Source organism: Cucumis melo, chromosome 5, assembly GCF_025177605.1.
Source record: "Cucumis melo cultivar AY chromosome 5, USDA_Cmelo_AY_1.0, whole genome shotgun sequence".
NCBI classification, from domain to species: Eukaryota; Viridiplantae; Streptophyta; class Magnoliopsida; order Cucurbitales; family Cucurbitaceae; genus Cucumis; species Cucumis melo.
Genome location: NC_066861.1, coordinates 6,650,864 through 6,669,814, shown reverse-complemented (window position 1 = coordinate 6,669,814; position 18,951 = coordinate 6,650,864). Strand labels below are relative to the sequence as shown.

At 34.5% G+C, this 18,951-nt stretch overlaps 1 protein-coding gene across 7 annotated transcripts; it reads left to right on the top strand.

Moving 5' to 3' along the window:
* The first annotated feature begins 8,668 nt into the window (after positions 1 to 8,668).
* On the top strand, positions 8,669 to 17,858 carry LOC103499474 (uncharacterized). Of its 7 annotated transcripts, none has more exons than XR_539820.3 (16): positions 8,669 to 9,104; positions 9,788 to 9,946; positions 10,111 to 10,227; positions 10,332 to 10,416; positions 10,697 to 10,805; positions 10,917 to 10,984; positions 11,464 to 11,589; positions 11,668 to 12,608; positions 12,856 to 13,059; positions 13,171 to 13,231; positions 14,087 to 14,200; positions 15,245 to 15,358; positions 15,475 to 15,561; positions 16,691 to 16,758; positions 17,319 to 17,389; positions 17,539 to 17,858. XR_539820.3 is itself a non-coding variant. In XM_008462487.3 (15 exons), exons 1-14 carry the CDS (start codon positions 8,989 to 8,991, stop codon positions 16,715 to 16,717), a joined length of 2,328 nt encoding a protein of 775 aa, XP_008460709.1. In that variant the 5' UTR covers positions 8,669 to 8,988; the 3' UTR covers positions 16,718 to 16,758; positions 17,529 to 17,858. The 7 variants fall into 7 exon arrangements, 3 of the variants coding, with proteins under 3 accessions (XP_008460709.1, XP_050941394.1, XP_008460708.1); XR_539822.3 differs by having other exon boundaries at positions 17,529 to 17,858; XR_539819.3 differs by having other exon boundaries at positions 17,319 to 17,426.
* Positions 17,859 to 18,951: the final 1,093 nt, after the last annotated feature.

Sequence of the window (18,951 nt, the reverse complement as noted above, 5' to 3'; positions counted from 1 at the left end):
ACACTAAGTGAAGAGTTTTTGGTGGTTTGAAAATTAAAGCATAAAAATAAATATATAAATAAATAAAGTAAGAAATAGTAAAGTGCAATAAAGTATACGTGAAGAGCCGTAACTTAAGAATTATTAGGATCCACCTATGTTTGATTGATCATAGGACTGCCAAAAAATATTTTCTTATTCCTACTCAAGCTTAACTTACTTGTCACATACATTTATTTATTTTAACTGATAAATATTATAACCTATATGTGTGTGTGTGTGTATATATATATATGATGTTTGTTTGAAATTTGTAATAGATATCTTAGATTTTGATATTTATCATTTGAATTTTATGAAATTTTAAGTTATTCATATGTGTTTTAAACAAATTTAAGTATTTAAAGTTAATAAAAAAATTTAATTAAAAGTAATAATAATAACCCAACAATTCAATCCAACCCATGTTTTGGGTTGGGTTGGGTTAGGTTGTAGACCTTCTTCGAGTCATTCGAGTAGTCAACCCAACCAGTCTGATTTTTTAGTTGGTCCAAACAATCCCCCAACTTAACCTAACCCAACCCATGTACATAGATTCAAAGCATATAAATTAAAATACATTAGAAACCACAAACATTGATAATAAAACTAAAATTAAGTAGAGTCATCATAATCCAAACAATGAGTTTTTCCTACTTTTAACCTAGAAAACAAACCTTAACATCTTGTCGAGGCAATATTACCAAAGCCCATCACAATTTGGATTTATTAAAAAAAAAAGAAATATCAAAGAAAAGCTAAATATTAAGTAGATGAATAGAGGACAAAAAAGCAAAGAAAACAAGTGATCTCTTGTTAAAAATGACCACCTAATTCAAACGTCTTAACCTAATTATGAGCTCTTGTATTTATAATCGTGTGATAGCACCACAACCTAGAGAAAAACTTCTTATTATGCCTTCGAACATGGAATCCTAGTGTCCCATATAGTGTCATGACATTGAGCCTTAGAGGTAAATTTGTCCTTTTGCTCCTTTTTTACCTAGTTGCTCAACTACAACTCCAAACTAATTCATTATGGGTTCGTGTTCACCCTAACACTCAACTCTACCCTTTAATTGCTCTATACTTATAAGATAGTCAATTAAACACATTACATATCATAACAATCTTGAGTTAAGTTGAGTGAGATATAAACCCTATTAACCAAAAACTAGTAGGAGGTTCAATAAGAGTCCATGTTTGATTTTGAATGAAAACTTCAATATGGAAACCTTCCTTCATGACACAACAAGGCTAGTATATAGAAGGTGGGTTCAATGGATGTGAGGTAAAATAAAGTTTTTTTCATCCATAATTTAAGTTTGTAAATATCGAGCTTTGAATGCATGAGCATGGAATGAACACTGGAAGGAGAAAACCGACCATGGGATGAGCAGAGGTAGAGGGGATCAATATGATGTGGTGAAGGTGGCTATTGAGGGATGAGTAGGGATAAGAGCAGTGATAAAATTAGTGAAGTTTGAGGTGTTGCTATTTGTAGAATAATGAAAGAATTTATGTTGGAGATCTAGATAAAGATGGAGAAGAAAAGAGAAATTAGAGTTCGTGGTGTGGAGATTTTTGTGTGTCAAAGGTTGGAAAGTGAGATGAAATGCTAACTTAGAAGGTCGAGTTGGTGGGAACGGATGAGATGGGATAATGATTAATGTGATGAGATTAGGTTTAATTTGTATTAGTTGATAAAAGGTAGGTGGGTAAGGGTGGAGGTGACCATGGGTAAGGCTTCAAAATGAAATTTGGTTGAAAAATATGGTATAAATATTGGATTTTAAAGTTGAGGGGTGAGAGACATGATTTTTAAAAGGAAACTTGTTTTCATCGAAAATAATATGACATGAAATATATTGATGGCTAGTGCTCGTCTGGTTTGGAGTCATGTTTCGGACTTAGTTGGGTGTAAACTTTATACTTTTCTCTTCATGATGTGTGATTGATTCAAGATCATTGCATGCAAAATGCTCCTTTTAAATCTCTTCATTACAAACTCATAAGCCCTTTTGTCATATGCAAGTTTTCCTATTGCTTAACCAAGTGTTAGTGAAATAATAGGTTTATCTGAGTGATCCAAAGTCGAAAATAGGAATTGATGTCAAAACGTAGTTCTAAGGTTCACTAGTCGTTTAGGTGGTATAAAAGAATAGCTATACAGTGTAATGAGTGTAAATTTAAACTATATATACTTATCTACACTAGAGATTTTGTAAAAGGGACTAAGATGGATGCGAAATGGGAGAGTGAACTAACTTGCATAAAAGAAGAGGTGAAGGAAATATAAGCATTACCGGGCGATTAAGCAATAAACAACCCATGATGTGAGATAACTTAATTAACGTGCTTATGATAAAAACGCGCTCCTCTCTGAGTCATTAAACTCCATACATGGCCACCTTTCGGGGTCAAAATGACCAGGCCACTTTAAACAAGTTATATCTAGAATGTTGCACTCATACGACTTATAGATCTTTACGTTTAGGGTGGCAACCTCTCGGCACCTAATACCTTCACCTGTTTTCCTTTCGGGATACAAAGGATGGAATTTATCTTGTTAAGGTTCCATACTCCTCTTTGCGCACGTTAGCTATATCCTTGCCACTTGCCCTTTCGAGTAGTTGGCGATAAGCATTGGTCAAGTGATGGAAATAGCTTAGCTAACACGATAAGAAATATAAGCTAACTTTCTTATCGAGAACTTATCATAAGACTTAAACTACAAATAAGACAAAGATGGGTGAACAGTAAAGAGATGAATGGATTGAAGAGGTATAAATATACAATGTGTTAAAGAATATTGTCCTTCGGCCACTGTACAATAATATAAATAAATACAATGGAAAGAAATACAAAAATGGAAAGAATATGGATGCCATTACCAGTTAGGGGGAGATGAGAATGGGATCTTCTACACTCAACCTCAAGCTCTCACTCATAGATTGACCAAAAAAGAGGAAGAAAGATTTTATAGATGGTGGAAAGGTTATTCCTTCCCACCACTCTCTAGGGTTCAATCCCTTTAAACATGGACCGAACTAGACACTTTGCTTGATGGTGATGGAGTTCTTTATACAGGCAAATTTAGGTGGGAAACCTAATCTATTAAACATGTCAGCGCCAAAAGTTGCTTTTATATTAAGTCATATCAACTCCTTCTGCCACTTCGGTCTTCTAGGGAACCTCTTCCAACCTACTGATATGGTCTTCTTGCCTCTACGATTTGCTGACTTCTTCTTTTGTTCATAATCATGCATTTAAACACTAAAAACGGGGTGAAACAAGCATGAAGGCTTATGTAAAGTGTATTTCCAAATATTTATGAATTTACAACATAAGCTACGTGTTTTGACACATTTCTTACTCATTTTAGTCACTTTATTCTACCTAAAAGGCTAAAATAGTTTGTATTTTTACAAGTTATCAACTAGTATGATTAGGCACAAATAGCCTTTGTAGTTTGAGTTGTAGCTAAGAAACACACATTCAATGTAATGTAATCAAAGTTTATGGCGATTGTATGAATGGAGAAAAGGAAAGCAAGCACAACCAAATATCTTTGATAATTTGTAGTTGGGTGAATAATGAAAAAGAGTAAATCATAGAGAACTTTGAAATATGAAACACAATATGATATACCACGTAAGGTGAGATATGGAGAAAATGACCAAAATTCACTAACCCAATCAAATTGAAGAAATTTGATGTCAAGGTTAAATTGGCTTTAAATTGAAGAAACAATGGTAATACTTGATCTTTTGTTTTAAAGAGATAAAAGTCAAGTAATGACTAAAGTCATCAATAAATAACAAAAAAATGTTAAGCTCCATTAACCTAGGGATGGACCCTATTATTCAGAATGAACTAGTTTAAAAGGAAAGGACACATTTTTAAATTAACTGCTAATCTATGACTTATGGCTTTTGGTAAGAAGAACAAATAACAAACTGAATGTTGGATTTATAGCCCAACTTATATAGATCTAAACTTTGAACATAACCCAAAGCCTTGATATGTAGGTCCTTCACAATAAAGAAAGTAGATATAAACACCTAACAGAAGATATGTTATTGTTATAAAGTTTAGAGATGCTTAATGAGAAATCAAAGAACTATAAAGAGCATGGGATGGTCGAATGGGTATATGTGTGGATGAATGAAAAGAAATATAAGGAATATTAATAATGGTTAGGGTCATATTGTTACCATACAGTCACTTGCTCACCACCATTGAAGGGAGTGGGGTTAGACGAAACAATGAGTTATGAAGTTATAACGTGATGAGTGGGACTAGGGTCCATGTACCGTGCATCATTAGGAAAGGAGAAGGGGAGTAAGGTTGTGATGAAAGTTGTACGAAATTGTTTAGTATGTAAGTAGATGACAAAGAAAGCTTGTGGGTTAAAAAGAGGTGAGTATTGAAGATTAATTCGTTTAATAACAAAGTGAGACAATGTGACTAAACTTATTTGCATATTTAACACCGGATATGATTTTGGGGGATGGAGAGGGGAGGGGGGAGTAGAAGGCTTTTTTAGAATACTAGGCTATGTAGGGGCTTGATTTTAGTTGGGCTAAGGTTTAAAAGAATGAAGGTTAACATTTTGTTATTGATTAGGCTGGGAGATTTAATACCTACAAAGTTAGTTTGCACATTGTTAAGTTGATCCACTAAGTTTTGACACTTAAGACGATACTCATAACTCAATCGTGTGAACGCCTTCAATTGAAGGAAATTAAACCAAATGTTGGATTAATGTAACAAACATATTCTAATTGGATCTAAGGCCTTCAAGGAATCAAGAATATAGGAGTTGTGGTCTTTCAATAACGAGATCTGTTCACCATTAGAAGACAATTTGTCAACCACCTCCTTAATTTCTACAAATATCATGTTATAGAGTCCACCTTTCTTGATTCTTTGAATCTAAGATTTGAGGATGAGGGCATAAATTAATGATGTGGATTCATATGTCATGAGTAGTGGAGAAGGATATGATTGCACCTAGTTTTTCTTCTGTATCTATGACATAAAATCAAGGCATAAGAGTATAGTTGTATCATTCCTAAAAATATAACTCAAGATTTAGTTGATAAGAAGTTTATCAAGATATTGAGGTGGAGAAGGTGGGGCCCTATTTATAAAACCTTCAAATGCATAAGCATAAGCTAATCCTTCGATGAAAGACCCCAAGGTCGGTTGAACAGGGAATATGAGGCTACACCATTACTGAAGAGAAGAAAGTCTCATGCTCTAGTACCATAAAGAGTGATAAGAAAATTCCAAAAGAGAGAATCACACAAAGTGGATTGAAAATATATTTTTCCATATACCAAATATACTAAAGAGAAAGCTATCTTAATCACTTTACAAAGGATAAATGTCATGAAAAGAGATAAGGATAGGAAAACAAAGATTGATAAACAATACAAACATAAGTCACAAAGCAACAAAGCAAAACAATAATTAACATAAATTGGATTGCTCAACAAGAAGCAAAACTTTTCACCTTACACATCATATATTAAAAGATGGATTGTTGTCTTATAGAAATTTTGGAAAAAAACATTACAAATTTGTTGTTCAAATATAATAAAATATTGCTTAAACTACGAGTTCAAATAAGTTTCCGAACTTAAAGTTTTTTACATTTACAAAAGCTTCTAATTGTCTATGATCCCATCTTTGTGAATTTTGATTAAACATTCTTTTATATTTACAAACGCACAAATTTGATAATTCATAGATTTATTAAACACTTTGAAACAAATATACAAATTAGAGATTAAACTTGTAATTAATTTAAAATATCATAAAATATTTTTTTAATTAAAGTTCATAATATGGGATTTTGTGAGGCTGATCTGATTCGGAGAAAGGAAGCCCCCTTGAAGAAGAGCCCTGTTGAAAAGTCATTTTAGCTAAATATAAATAAGAGGCATTCTGCAAGGAAGAATGTGATTAAGGAAGATGACACGATGAGAAAATGCTTCCGTTAAGAGCTGAATGTGTCGAAGCAAGGCGACACGATCGGATTAGCTGGTGAAGAAGAAGCATGTAGTTGATCATGCTAAGAACTAGGCATTTGAGAAGTAACGCAAAGAGAAGTACCTACACCTGAGTGTGGTTCCGACGAGATAGACGTATAAGGTAATTAGATAACTCATCGAGGAAAAGTAAATGTTATGTTGTTCCCGAGGAGAGAGTTAAGTGATAAAGAGTTAAGCATTCCAAGGAGATAAGGTTAGCGTTTCAAGGGAAATTGTCTAATCGTGAGTGACAGCTGGCAACGTGTTGAACTTAGATTGGGTGCATGACCTGATGAAGGATAGCTTGACACGTATAAAGCATGGAGATAACCCACCAATGTGAAAGGTCACTATAAATAGGACCAACAAGGTCGAAAGAAAAAGTAGAGGATATGTTAAACATTCTGATGCTTTATTAAGAGAAAGTGTCGAGAGTTGAAAGGTCGATTGAGGGAATCACTAAGCAAGAAGGAAAAACTGAAAGAAAAAAGAGGAAGAGTTTAGGAGTATTTTTGTGAGTGATCATTTATAAATGAAAGAATGTTTTGTTTGTATTAAAAGTATTTCTTGAAATCTTATGTTCGATGCTTATTCTATGAGATTGTTACTAATGTGAGGTTATGTATTGAACGTAAAGCTTTTGAACTAAGACTTCTTATTCGTTGATTGCGATGAAAGTGTGATTTGCAGTGTTGTTTGATCTATGGCTAGACTCTAGTGGAAATCTCAAGTCTAACGTAAGACGCTGGTGGAAGTGAATCCTAAGTCTAGATGGGTAAATGCATGTGAAGTGAATCCTAGGTCGGAGAAGAGAAATGTGTTCTTGATAGCTAGATGCTGATGGAAGTGAATCTCAAATTTATGCGAGATCGAGTATAGTGAGACGCTGGTGAAAGTGAATCTCAAGTTTATCACGAGACGCTGGTGGAAGTGAATCTCAAGTTTATCGCGAGATGCTGGTGGAAGTGAATCTCAAGTTTATCGCGAGACGCTGGTGGAAGTGAATCCCAGGTTTAAGCGATAAGACACCGGTGAAAGCGAATCCCAAGTCTAAGAAAATAATGAATACTACGAGACGCTGGTAAAAATCCCAAGTCTATCGCGAGATGCTAGTGAAGTGAATCCCTGACCTAAGTAAATAGATGTGGATGTGAGAATCCCAGGTCTCGAAGATGAGTGGTGAAAGTCTTGACGAATTGAATTGCGTGGAATTTATTGTGATCTTTGTGGTTTGTAATTTGATACGACGAGAACTTATGATCGTAAAAATAAGATTCCTAGTATGGTTGAAACTGTTGTATTCCCCAAAAAGGTATTTCATAAACTCATCACTCACTAAGTCTTTGACTTACGTTTTAAGTTTCCCCTTCTCAAGTTGTCAGGTATTAAAACTAAGTAAAGAATGAATATCAGACGTAGAAGCCAAGTAAAGGAGGGAAAGATGAGTTTTTATGTAAACTTGTGCAGCGGGCAAGTCGTGTCATCCTATTTCGCGTTTGAGGAGTTTGTAGGCAATTCTTATACTTCTAAACGTCAAGGGTTGCAGCTCAATTTTGAAGAGAGGCCGAGCACTGCATCATAGTTTTATAAGGCCGAAGACAATGAGTGGAAGAGCTAAGCCAGACATGAAGAGCCTAAAAGCTTACGTTTTAAGTCTTGTTGTAGTCATAAAGTTTGCATTCCATTGTACTTGAATGTAAAGTGTTAAGTAATAAAGAGAAGAAGTTACACTTTTTTTGTTCTGTTGCATCACTATTTGTGTTTATCGCCTAGTAGTTGAAAAGTTAATTTGAACTAAGTATTGAGGACTATGCGACGAAGCTATGTCTGAAGTTGTCTTTCCACTGCTGTAAATGTCTTTAAAGTCCAAAGTAAAAGCTTTGTGATGAGACAAGTTTAAGAAGTTGTTCCACTTACTAAGCATTCAATGCGTCATCTCGCGGAGAGATATGTGATGGGTGTCTAGACGGCACGTCCCCATCTAATTGCAGGAAGTGGCAATTGAGGTGGGACATGACAAATTTTGATTCCATCAATAACAATAATTCAAACTATATATTTATACATAGAAAAAAAATTCATCATAAGACTTTAAACATGAGTCTAACTCAACTTACATAAAATTATACAATGAAAAACGATCTTATATATAAATTGTTAGAATTGGAAAACATGAAGCAAAGTCAAATTAGGTACTTGAATTTCAATTTTTACCATTGAGCTAAGTTTGTTTGGTTTTTTTTATATAATTTATTTTTAGTATAATGAAGGATAATGAAATTGAAATAATTAGTTATGATGACTTCAATTGAGGGATAGAGGATTATACCCAAAATCAATGAAAAATATGCCAATTATGGTTGAGCTATGGTAATTTGGTATTGCTTTAATATTTTTGACCATTTTTTCTTATAATTATTCATCTGAATTTTTTTAAAAATATATTATTATTTTGGATAAAAAAAGAATTAAAATTAATTAGGGCATCATAGGTGTAAGCAGCGATTTGTAGTTGCGGGTGTAAATAAAACTCTTGGAAAAAGAGAGAAAATTAAAAAATTAAAAGAAAATAAAAAAAAGAAAAGGAAGATATATTGTCCTCTTTTTTTTTTTTTTTTTGATTTTCGTGGGAGGTGTTGTCTTCGATCTCTGTTTCGTTTCTTCTTCCTCTTCCTCTTCCTCTTGTTCTTGTTCTTCTTCTTCTTTTAGGTTTTCTTCTTCTTCTTGCAGGAGATCTTTCTACCCAATTTCAACCTCCTCCTCACCTCACCTGAATTTCACCATCTTCTCCGGCGATCGTTACTTCTAAATTAATACAGCACCATCCCCTTTCCCCATTTCACTTTGTTTTCGGATTAATTCCCTCCTAATTTCTCCTTTTCCGATCCAAATGCCGCACAATTTCGGAGCATGACGTTTTCTCTTGTAAATGATGAGAGCTTCATTTGGGGCTTTTGACGAATCAAATTCTCCTTCTACATCAACCCCACCTCTCCCTCCTCACGTTTCTCACCCTCCTCTGCCCTACCCCACCAACAGGCAAAGGTGATGATGGGACTCAACCATTTTTTTTCATGCGATTTTTCTATTTCCACTATCTGGGTGATTGCCCTCTTTCTTGTGACGTGCGAAGATCTAAATTTTGCTTAAATCGTGGGTCTTGATTTCCGAGATTTTAATGCGTTTCTCCCTGTCCGATAGTTAACATTGAAAATGTTCGTCGAGCGTAAGAAGTTTGGATAAATGTGAACTTCTTCATTTCTCTTTTCTTTCCAAGTGCTGTTTTAGTTTCTTCTTTTACTGTACTGGTATTTTGGCTTGGAATTGTTGCCATTGCATTTGGGGGTGGGAGGGAGCAATCAGGGAATTGCTTAAACTGTTACTGTGGTTAATTGAATGCCCTAATTGGACATGGCGTGTGCATTTAGATGAAAGAGAGAACCTTTTGATTATTATGTAGATAATTCCTCATCTCCAATGATAGAAAATTGAGAGTACGATTGGAAGTTTTACAAATTTCTGCTTTGTCTTTCGTTATTGTGAGGATGGTTAGTGTTACCTATTATCATTATTGTGATATGGAGCATAAATACTTGTTCTGGCTAACGGGATTTTACTCTACCAGTACTGATGTGATATAGATTCAGATAACTCATTTAATATTTAGAGTTCTTGGTTCTTGTAAATCTGTTTCTTCCTACGAACTAAATTTTATCTCATTTTTTCAGAGTCAGTAATGTTTTTCAACTTTTAGCCCAGAGGGAGGTTTCACCCCAAACGAAGCGTGCATCAAGGAGGTTTTGGGGAGATTCTCATGACCGCCAATGTGATTCGGTTGGGCCAAGATGTGAAGCAGCTAGAGATGCTAAACGGGGTCTTATCTCGTGGTAGTGCTTTTGTTCTTATAATGCATCTGAATGTTTAATGCAATAAATGAAACAATGAAGATGTTTTGCCTATTTGTTTATCCTATCGTATGATGTTGTGATGTTTCCTCTCTGTTACTTTGCCCCTCACTTGGGATATGTTATTAAAATTGGAATCTTGCCAGGGTTGAGGCTGAATCACTACGGCATCTTTCAGCTAAATATTGTCCTCTTTTGCCTCCTCCAAGGTCGACGATTGCAGCAGCATTCAGCCCTGATGGGAGAACGCTTGCTTCTACGCAGTGAGTTGCTGATTAATGGATTCTTTTGCTACAATGATGTAATGAAGTTTCATATTCAATTTAAAGTTGTTTATGTACTCTTTTTGTTTTCATGTTCCCTGCAGTGGAGATCATACTGTAAAAATCATTGATTGCCAAACTGGTACCTGCTTAAAGGTGCTGAGTGGTCATCGTAGAACCCCTTGGGTGGTAAGTGAAAGCATTTTTTTCAGCTTATCATATTGGTGATAAACCATATGATACTCATCAATGTTACTATAAAATATACAGATATAAAAAATAGTTTGGTCAATTGCTTAGCCCTCTATTTGTTCTGTAAGTCAATTTCATTGGCTATATTTATTTCTTAACAACATATATTGAAACTGTGGCTTAATTACACTTCTGTCAAGGCTTCATTGATTATTAGTTATCTGTGTGACTCAAGTTTGCTCCAATCTACTGGGTGCATCTTCTTGTAATCTTTCAGGTCAGATTCCATCCACTGTACCCTGAAATTCTTGCTAGTGGCAGCTTGGATTATGATGTTCGACTATGGGATGCAAACACTGCAGAATGCATTGGCTCGCGTGATTTCTGTAATATCTTACTCCAACTTGTTTATATAGTCTTTTGAAGAGGGCTGGATAGTTTAAAATTTTGTATGGTTTGTATGAGCCATTGCTCAACCTTGTTCTCCTTTTATGCAGATCGTCCCATTGCGTCCATAGCTTTCCATGCCCAAGGAGAACTTCTTGCTGTGGCATCAGGTCATAAGGTGAGATTTTTAAATGGAGAATTAGATACATAAATCTGTCAGTGCATTCTTTATTATTATCATTATCATTATTTCTAATATAAAAACAACAAACTAAAGAATACAAGATAAAAAAAAAAGCCCTCAAATAGAGCCCATCTAAAGGGAGGACTTGGAGATCCAATCAAGTAAAATGAAACCTTACAAGTAGTTACTAAAAACTCTAACATTCAAGAAAAACTTTGACCCTAACAAGGGATCGTCTTTATATCACTTTCCAACCATCTAAAAGTTCAGCTATTTCTTCTTCCTACAAACCCCGTAACAACCTCGAATCCCTGATGCCTTGGCTGCCACCAAAACCCCCATCTTGTGAAAAAGCGGATGGAAAAGCAACTCTTCAATCATCTTCTTGAGCCCTCATGTGTCTGATAAGCTGAAAGCCAAATATGTTGAAAAACCTGAGCAAGTGAATTCTAATATACAGCTTTGACCTGCAGCTTTACATTTGGCACTACAATAAAAGAGGGGAGACACCCTCACCAACCATTGTTTTAAGGACACGGCGGTCATTGCGTGCTGTGCATTTTCATCCTCATGCAGCCCAATTCCTTTTAACTGCCGAGGTGAGTTATTTTTATTTCCAACAAAATTGCCTTCTTCTAATCACTTATCCTAATTTTTCTACTTAACATGTTCTGAAGGTCAATGATCTCGATACATCAGAATCTGCCATAACATTAGCAACATCTCCTGGTTATGTGCAATATCCACCTCCTACCGTATATTTTGCTGATGCACATTCTTCTGATCGTTCTAGTTTGATGGATGGCCTGCCTTTGATGTCCTTTCCTCTGTTGATATGGCCTTCATTTTCTAAAGAAAATAGGAGAATGTCCATGCAGCGAACGGAAGGAGATCATGGTGCAGGGAGATTACAAAGAGTTGATCCTTCTGCCTCAGTGCGGCTTTTAACATATTCAACACCATCAGGACAGTATGAACTTGTGTTGTCACCCATTGAACCTAATAGCTCATCACCAGTTCCAGAAGAAACTGGAACCAATCATTATTCAAGTGAAATGGAAACAGAAGTTTCAGAAACTGCTGGGGAAGCTTCAGAGAATATGGAAGTGCAGACCGAAGTGAGGAATAATCAAAATTTTCCTTTTAATGACCCTTGGGAACTACCTTTCTTGCAAGGGTGGTTAATTGGCCAAAGTCAAGCTAGTCAGCATGCTCTTCGGCCACACAGTGATGATGTCCGTGAAAATTCCTCTGCACCTTCTGATATAGGTGGAATTCATGCTTCACTTACTTCGTTAATTCCTACCAGTGCTAGCCAAAGCAGAGTTGGTAGGAGATCTAGTTCAAGACACCGTTCTATGCGTTCTCGTGTGCCTGTGCCTGTGAGTGGTTCAGATGAAGGTGGTAGTATGAGTAACTCAATTCCTGATGAAAGTGATCCACAGCCTATTGTCAGTAGAATTCAATCTGAGCTTGCTGCCTCTTTGGCAGCTGTAGCAGCTGCTGAGTTGCCTTGTACTGTGAAACTCAGGATATGGTCACATGATGTTAAAAATCCTTGTGCTCCACTGGATGATGAAAGATGTCGGTTAATAATTCCGCATGCTGTTCTTTGTAGGTATGTTCTGTTGCAGTCATGCAATATCATTCCGCTTCTTAACTCGATTATACACTCCCATACCTGTAACGTTGGAACCCAACCATTTGATGATTGTGTCTTTCCACTAGTTATAATACATATATACCTGGCCTTAGCCTTATATGGGAAATTTACAATATGCGATGGTTGCAGAGCATTTATTTTGGTCGACTCTTGGATTCTAGTCTCACTAACCATAGTTTTTCTACAAATTATGTTGTTGCAGTGAAATGGGTGCCCACTTTTCACCTTGTGGGAGATTTTTGGCAGCATGTGTGGCATGCATGTTGCCACATATGGAAGCTGATCCGGGATTCCAAAGCCATGCTAATAGTGATGCAACTGGTGCTGCAACATCACCTACACGACACCCAATTTCTGCTCAGCAAGTCATGTATGAGCTTCGGATATACTCTTTGGAGGAGGCAACGTAATATTTCTTTACAATTCACAATATTGTAGATAGCGATTAATATTTTTTCCTTTTTATAACCTAAATTTATCTCTCATCGTTCTTTTTTTTTTTTTTTTTTTAATTTAGGTTCGGCGTGGTACTAGCATCTCGAGCCATAAGAGCTGCCCATTGTCTAACATCTATACAGGTTTGTTAATGACAATGACTGTTATGTTCCTTTGAGTACCTTAAACGAGCATCAGTTTGTTTTTCTACACATAAATTCTCCAAGACCTTTTTCTAATTATGAAAAACATTTTCTACTACGCCTTTTGTTTGCAAATTCTATGTAGTGAAGTACAAGCTGTGCAAGATAATGTTTACTGTGAGAAGTTCTACTTTTGCACTTAATGTGGCTCAGAGAATGGAAGAATTGAGTTCAATGTTTAGTTAAGGTTTGAAAAATTCAGGTGTATTTTTCATGCATGGGTCAATCTCTATACTTTTACCAATTAATCAAATCCTTTTCATAAAAGGGACATCTATATAATTCTGGGCTTGGCAAGTTGCTTCATTTGGCAATACTTTGATAATGGTTAAATCAGAAACAAATAGGGGAATCTGGAAAGAGAGGTTGAGAGGTTTGCCTTCTTATAGGAGTTTGGCCAAATAAATTTTTAATTATCCTTTGTCAATTTATCTTATTCTCAACCATTGGAGTCTTTTCCTGTTTTGTGGTTGGCTGATTGTTCTCTGATTACACCGTGAATTCTTCTATTCATCTCACTGAAGGTTAAGCTTCTTATAAAAAAAAAAAGAAAAGAAAAAGAACTTACAAGGAAACTAGTTGTGCCAACAGATTGGCCTCTTTTTTTTTTTAAATTTATTTTCTCTGTTTTTGTTTCCTTTTCTAATCTTCATATTGGGTGGGCCTTGTTGCTTAGTGGCCTTTTTTTATTCTTTCATTCATTTCATCTTTGCTACAATTTTTTTTCATTATGAAAAGCCGAAATAAGTCATAGTGCCAGAGTTTTACAGAAGTTTCTTTTTGTAATAATTGCAGTTCTCTCCCACATCAGAACATCTATTACTTGCTTACGGCCGCCGACATAGTTCACTTCTTAAGAGTGTTGTTGTAGATGGAGAGACAACTGTGCCCATATACACTATACTTGAGGTAAATATTCTTACGTAAAAAAACACTATACTTGAGGCAATTATCATTTTTTTTTGTTAATTGTGGTAACCATGACCAAGAGGTTAGAAAGGTTTGAATTCTCTCACCCACATGTTTTTAAGTTAAGAAGATGTATATTTTTTAATCGTGTGTACTAAATGGAAAGATGTATTATATCTCTTCAGCTATGATGAAATGATGCACTGTTCCAAAGGGCATTTCCACCCTTTTCCATTGATTATAACTATTTGAAGTTTCTTATAAAAAAAAAGAAAAAACAATTTCAAGTTGTTTTGGAATACGAGATTATTTCGAGGGATTAATCTTTTAACAGCTATATTAATTGATTTATATGGCATATAGTGTACGCATGATTTTTTGGTGCATTATTTACAATTAGCTCTTATACGCATAATATAATTTTCTTTTTGTCGTGTAGAGACCCTTTGTTTGCAAAGTAATGCATTAAGTTTTAATTAATGAATATGCAGCCTTTACTGTGACGTTTGCTAGTTAAAGGGAAAAATTATCTTGTATTTCTTCTTTTGAAGGCAATACAAGTGTGAATTTTGATTGTTGGATATCACTTCTTTTAGCAACCTTTTATTTGTTGAAAAGGAAACAATTATTCTCTTTTTCTAGGATAATACATGGCTGATGGTCTTTTTTTGCAGTTTGAATGCTATTAAGTCCTAGCCATTTCTCTTTTTAAATAGACCTAATTCATTGGATTTTGTACTTCTTGGATATATAATTTCTTGAAGAATATGCGACATATCAATAATCCTGACACAGTCAAGAAAGTTTTTATTTGGTGTTTTATCTTGGAGACCTCATGGTGTTTGTACTTAAATGAGCATTGTTTCCTTAGTTTCCAATTACGTGTCAATCATAAATCACAACATTATATTTATGATGGCACTGTAGTTACCTTCGTGTTTGCCTCAGTCTGCTGCTGTTTATTTATGATAATGTTCAATTACTATCAATCTATATAACCTTATAATGTTCCTTAATTGACTGAAGCTTGCTTTGACAACTTAGGTTTACAGAGTTTCTAACATGGAACTTGTGAGGGTTCTTCCAAGTGCCGAGGATGAGGTAAATGTGGCATGCTTTCATCCCTCCGTGGGAGGTGGTGTAGTCTACGGGACTAAGGTTAGCTTCTAAATATTTTTTTCAATAGAGATTTTTTTTCATCTTAATACAATTATTTTGCCTGTTATATTTCAGTATTAATGCAACTTTGATGTCTCTTTTGCCTGTCCGTACAGGAGGGGAAGTTGAGAATCCTCCAATACGACAGTTCCCAAGCCATTAATCATTCAACGTATGGTTTTCTCGATGAAAATATGCTTGAGGTAGGAAACAGTCTTGGAATGCTTTCTTCTTCCTAACTCTTCTTACGTTCATATCATATTATGTAGATGGTACCAGGTTACCAGCATAGCTTTTCTGCATGAAATTTCACCTTTCTAGTGATGTGTTAAGTAGCAGACCACTATATAGGAACACGACCAACCAACCAACCTATTGGTAAACTGTAGGATGGCTAGAAATAAAGTAGGGGTACAAAGCACGAAATACGCCTAGTGGATAACTTTTTTGTTATAGGATGGCATGCTGGGTTGTTCTTGAGTTAGCTCTATTGTTGGAAACTTGGAATAGTTAGCAATGGTTAGACTTTAGTTATATTTATACATACACATATTGTCTATTTTTTGTTCTTTCATTATCAGGGTAGAAATGAGTGGCGTGTCTGTCAATCTGATTTGATATTCTTACTTTATCAAACCAAAATATTCTGATATTGCTTAGTCCATATTTCTCATATATAATTGGTTGCCATTGACTTGAATGTTGGAACCAATTTTGAATTTTCAGTCATGAGGAGAATCAGATTATCATTTGGCAATGTGTATGCAATTATTAAGTGGAATTTTTCTATTCATGCTCTTTTAACGAGGAAACAAAACTTTTTACATTGATATAATATAAAGTTACAACAAAATCCCAAATCGAAAATACAAAAACATCCAAAGCCCAAACCAAATGACCATAGCAATACAATCTAAAGAAACCCTTGCAACAAAACAAATTCTACTACTGCGGCTAGTGTTATTCTGCATACTTCTCTTAATTTTAGAGATTGGCAAGAATACAAGTGCAGTCTCTCACGCCTCAAATTTTTGTTGCTTAAACCAATTATCTTCATTTTTCTTTGTTTTTTTTTCTTCTCATGAGGATTTTGGACACGGTGACTTTGTTATGCCATATGGATTGCAATGTCTTATGTATTAGATGTTAACCTAAGTGCTCATTTTATTATATATTAATTATATTGAAAGAGAAGATATCATGTCTATTCTGCACGATATGCCATTGAATGTTCTGATCTATTTCATAAGTTCTCTTTGTAATAATTTTAAATGGCTTGTAAATTGTAGGCTGTTTTGTTTCTACTTTTCTAATTTTTTTTTTAAATTGTAGGTTCCAACGTATGCCCTAGAATGCTAGTAATTGTCGATCATAACATGAGATTCGGCGCAGCTTGACTGGTTTGTCTCTTTTCACATCCTCAAGTTTTTTTTTTTCGTCACTGTACTTTTCATGTTTGCTTTGATTACTCCCATTTCTTTCTTCTATTGTCACGTTGGATAAATCAATCTTGTATAAGGATCGTGCATGATAACAACATATCAACATAACAAAACCTTCATAGATGAGATGAGACTTATAGGTTATGCCATCAGGTATCTCCCAAACTAGAGAAAAGGATTTCACGTGAAATATTCCAATTGTGGCTATTAAAAAATTTTCATAAAAAGAAGAAGAAGTCGTAGTTAGGGAAGACTTTGGAATTGTTTGCTTGAGTGAACCCAAAAGTCTGTTTCTTCTAAATTTCCTCTAAATCCCTGGACAATCCTAATAAATTGGTCCCTGTAATCTGGTGATAGCATATTAGAAGTCCCTCAAATTCTCCCATAAAACCTTGCCAACTCTTCCTTTACTTTCTCTGAACCAACTATGAACTTCTTGTATACAATGTTGGCCGTTTATTAACACAGGCTAATTTATAAACAGTTATTAACTGTTTCTTTTTCCTGTCCTATCGTAGGTCAAACACCTAAAGTAGAATCTGGAAACAATTGAAGCTCCATTTACATTTCATATAAATGTCAATAAAATGTGAATAGTCTTGATTCTCAGCTATACGAAACAGAATGTGAATTATCTCTGTCTCCCATTTTCTGTTAAACTTCAATTATTTTCTGCTTTGGGTTGAGAAAAATTAGCTCGAAACTTGGTAATTTCTAAAGTGAAGTAGTATGATTCAGGGTGGATGTGCTTGCGTGTGCTTTTCAATTAGGCTCAGAGCAAAGCTGAACAGATCGATCCATCATTTACTCAGTATTACTGCAAATCTACCAGAGGCATGTCAAAATTCAGTTTGGCGCACCATTGTTGTACAAGCTTGTATTTTTCTGTTTGTAATTTAAAAACTGTTATGGTGCTTACTCAATTTGATCTTTACCTGGAATTACATATACAGATATTAAAAAAAAAAAAAAAAAAAAAAAGCAAATTTCAAGGTCGTGATTATTGTATGTGCTTTGTTTTGCCTTTAATTCCAGACTTTTGATTTAAATTTGATGGACATGAAGTGTAATTTTTTCATTTTCTTTTTTGGTCATGATCTTCCATTGAAGAATTCAGGATTTAGCTTAGCGACGCCAAGAATTTCCTTCTAAGTTAAGTTATAAAGAACAGCCTACTTGAAAATTTAACCACCGGATCCAGCAACTACATTTTTTTTTAATTATTATTATTATTATTATTATATTTTTTCGAAAAACTAAGTTGAAGTTTAGATGAGGGGATTGGGAACTGGTAAGCTACAAAGACTAGTAGATGCTTTGTTTATGGGAATAATTATTTTCTGATGTTTGTTCTTGCGATAGAGGCTTTTAAGAAGCGTGCTTTTGGTACGCTTCTCTCCTTTCTTTAAGGATATTTGGGAGTGTTTTTTATTTATGTAATGGTTACTATTTAGTTGGACGGAAAGTAATAAACCTGTTCTTAATATTTGTGATTTGCGTTCGATACAGGGATGCAGCTGTTGCAACTTTTGGTATGACTTTTCCAAGTGTTCTAATTTTTTTCATTTGAACCATATATTCATTTCAGAAAAATTCTAACTCTAGTTATTTTAGAGTTTAACTTTTTAGGTTTTTCAATGTCTACAAGTTGGTTGCAGTGAACTATTGATCTAGTGTTTCGCTCCATTATAAATAGAAAGATTAGGGGAAACAGTCGGCGTATAATTAATATTTCACATAGTATTTTGTTATCAGATGTAAACACTTTTTAGGACACTTTGAATCTTTTGATAGATTGTCTCTCGCCTTTAAATTTTGTAATATTTTAAAATATATAAAAAAAAAAAAAGCATTGTTCTTAGAATATCATTTATTACATTATCTCTTGTCAATAAATCTTTTAAATATTTAATCTTTTTTTATTAACACAATTTTTGAATTTTGACTAAAATACACTAGAAAAATAGAAAATTTACAAGTTTACTTCATAAATGGTGAAATCTATTTTTAGTTGTTAATACGACAAATTCGAAAATAATTGAACAAATACTACAATGAAAATATGTTAAATATTAAAAAAACTTGTTCCAAATATAATCATTCACAATACACAAAATACTTCGTAATTCACAACCCAAATCATTTCAACTT

Coding starts and splice junctions, on each gene's coding strand:
- LOC103499474 (XM_008462487.3), top strand. CDS start 8,989: ATGATGAGAGCTTCATTTGGGGCTTTTGACGAATCAAATTCTCCTTCT. Junction 13,060..13,170: donor TACTCTTTGGAGGAGGCAAC/GTAATATTTCTT, acceptor TTTTTAATTTAG/GTTCGGCGTGGTACTAGCAT. Junction 15,562..16,690: donor TCGATGAAAATATGCTTGAG/GTAGGAAACAGT, acceptor TTTAAATTGTAG/GTTCCAACGTATGCCCTAGA.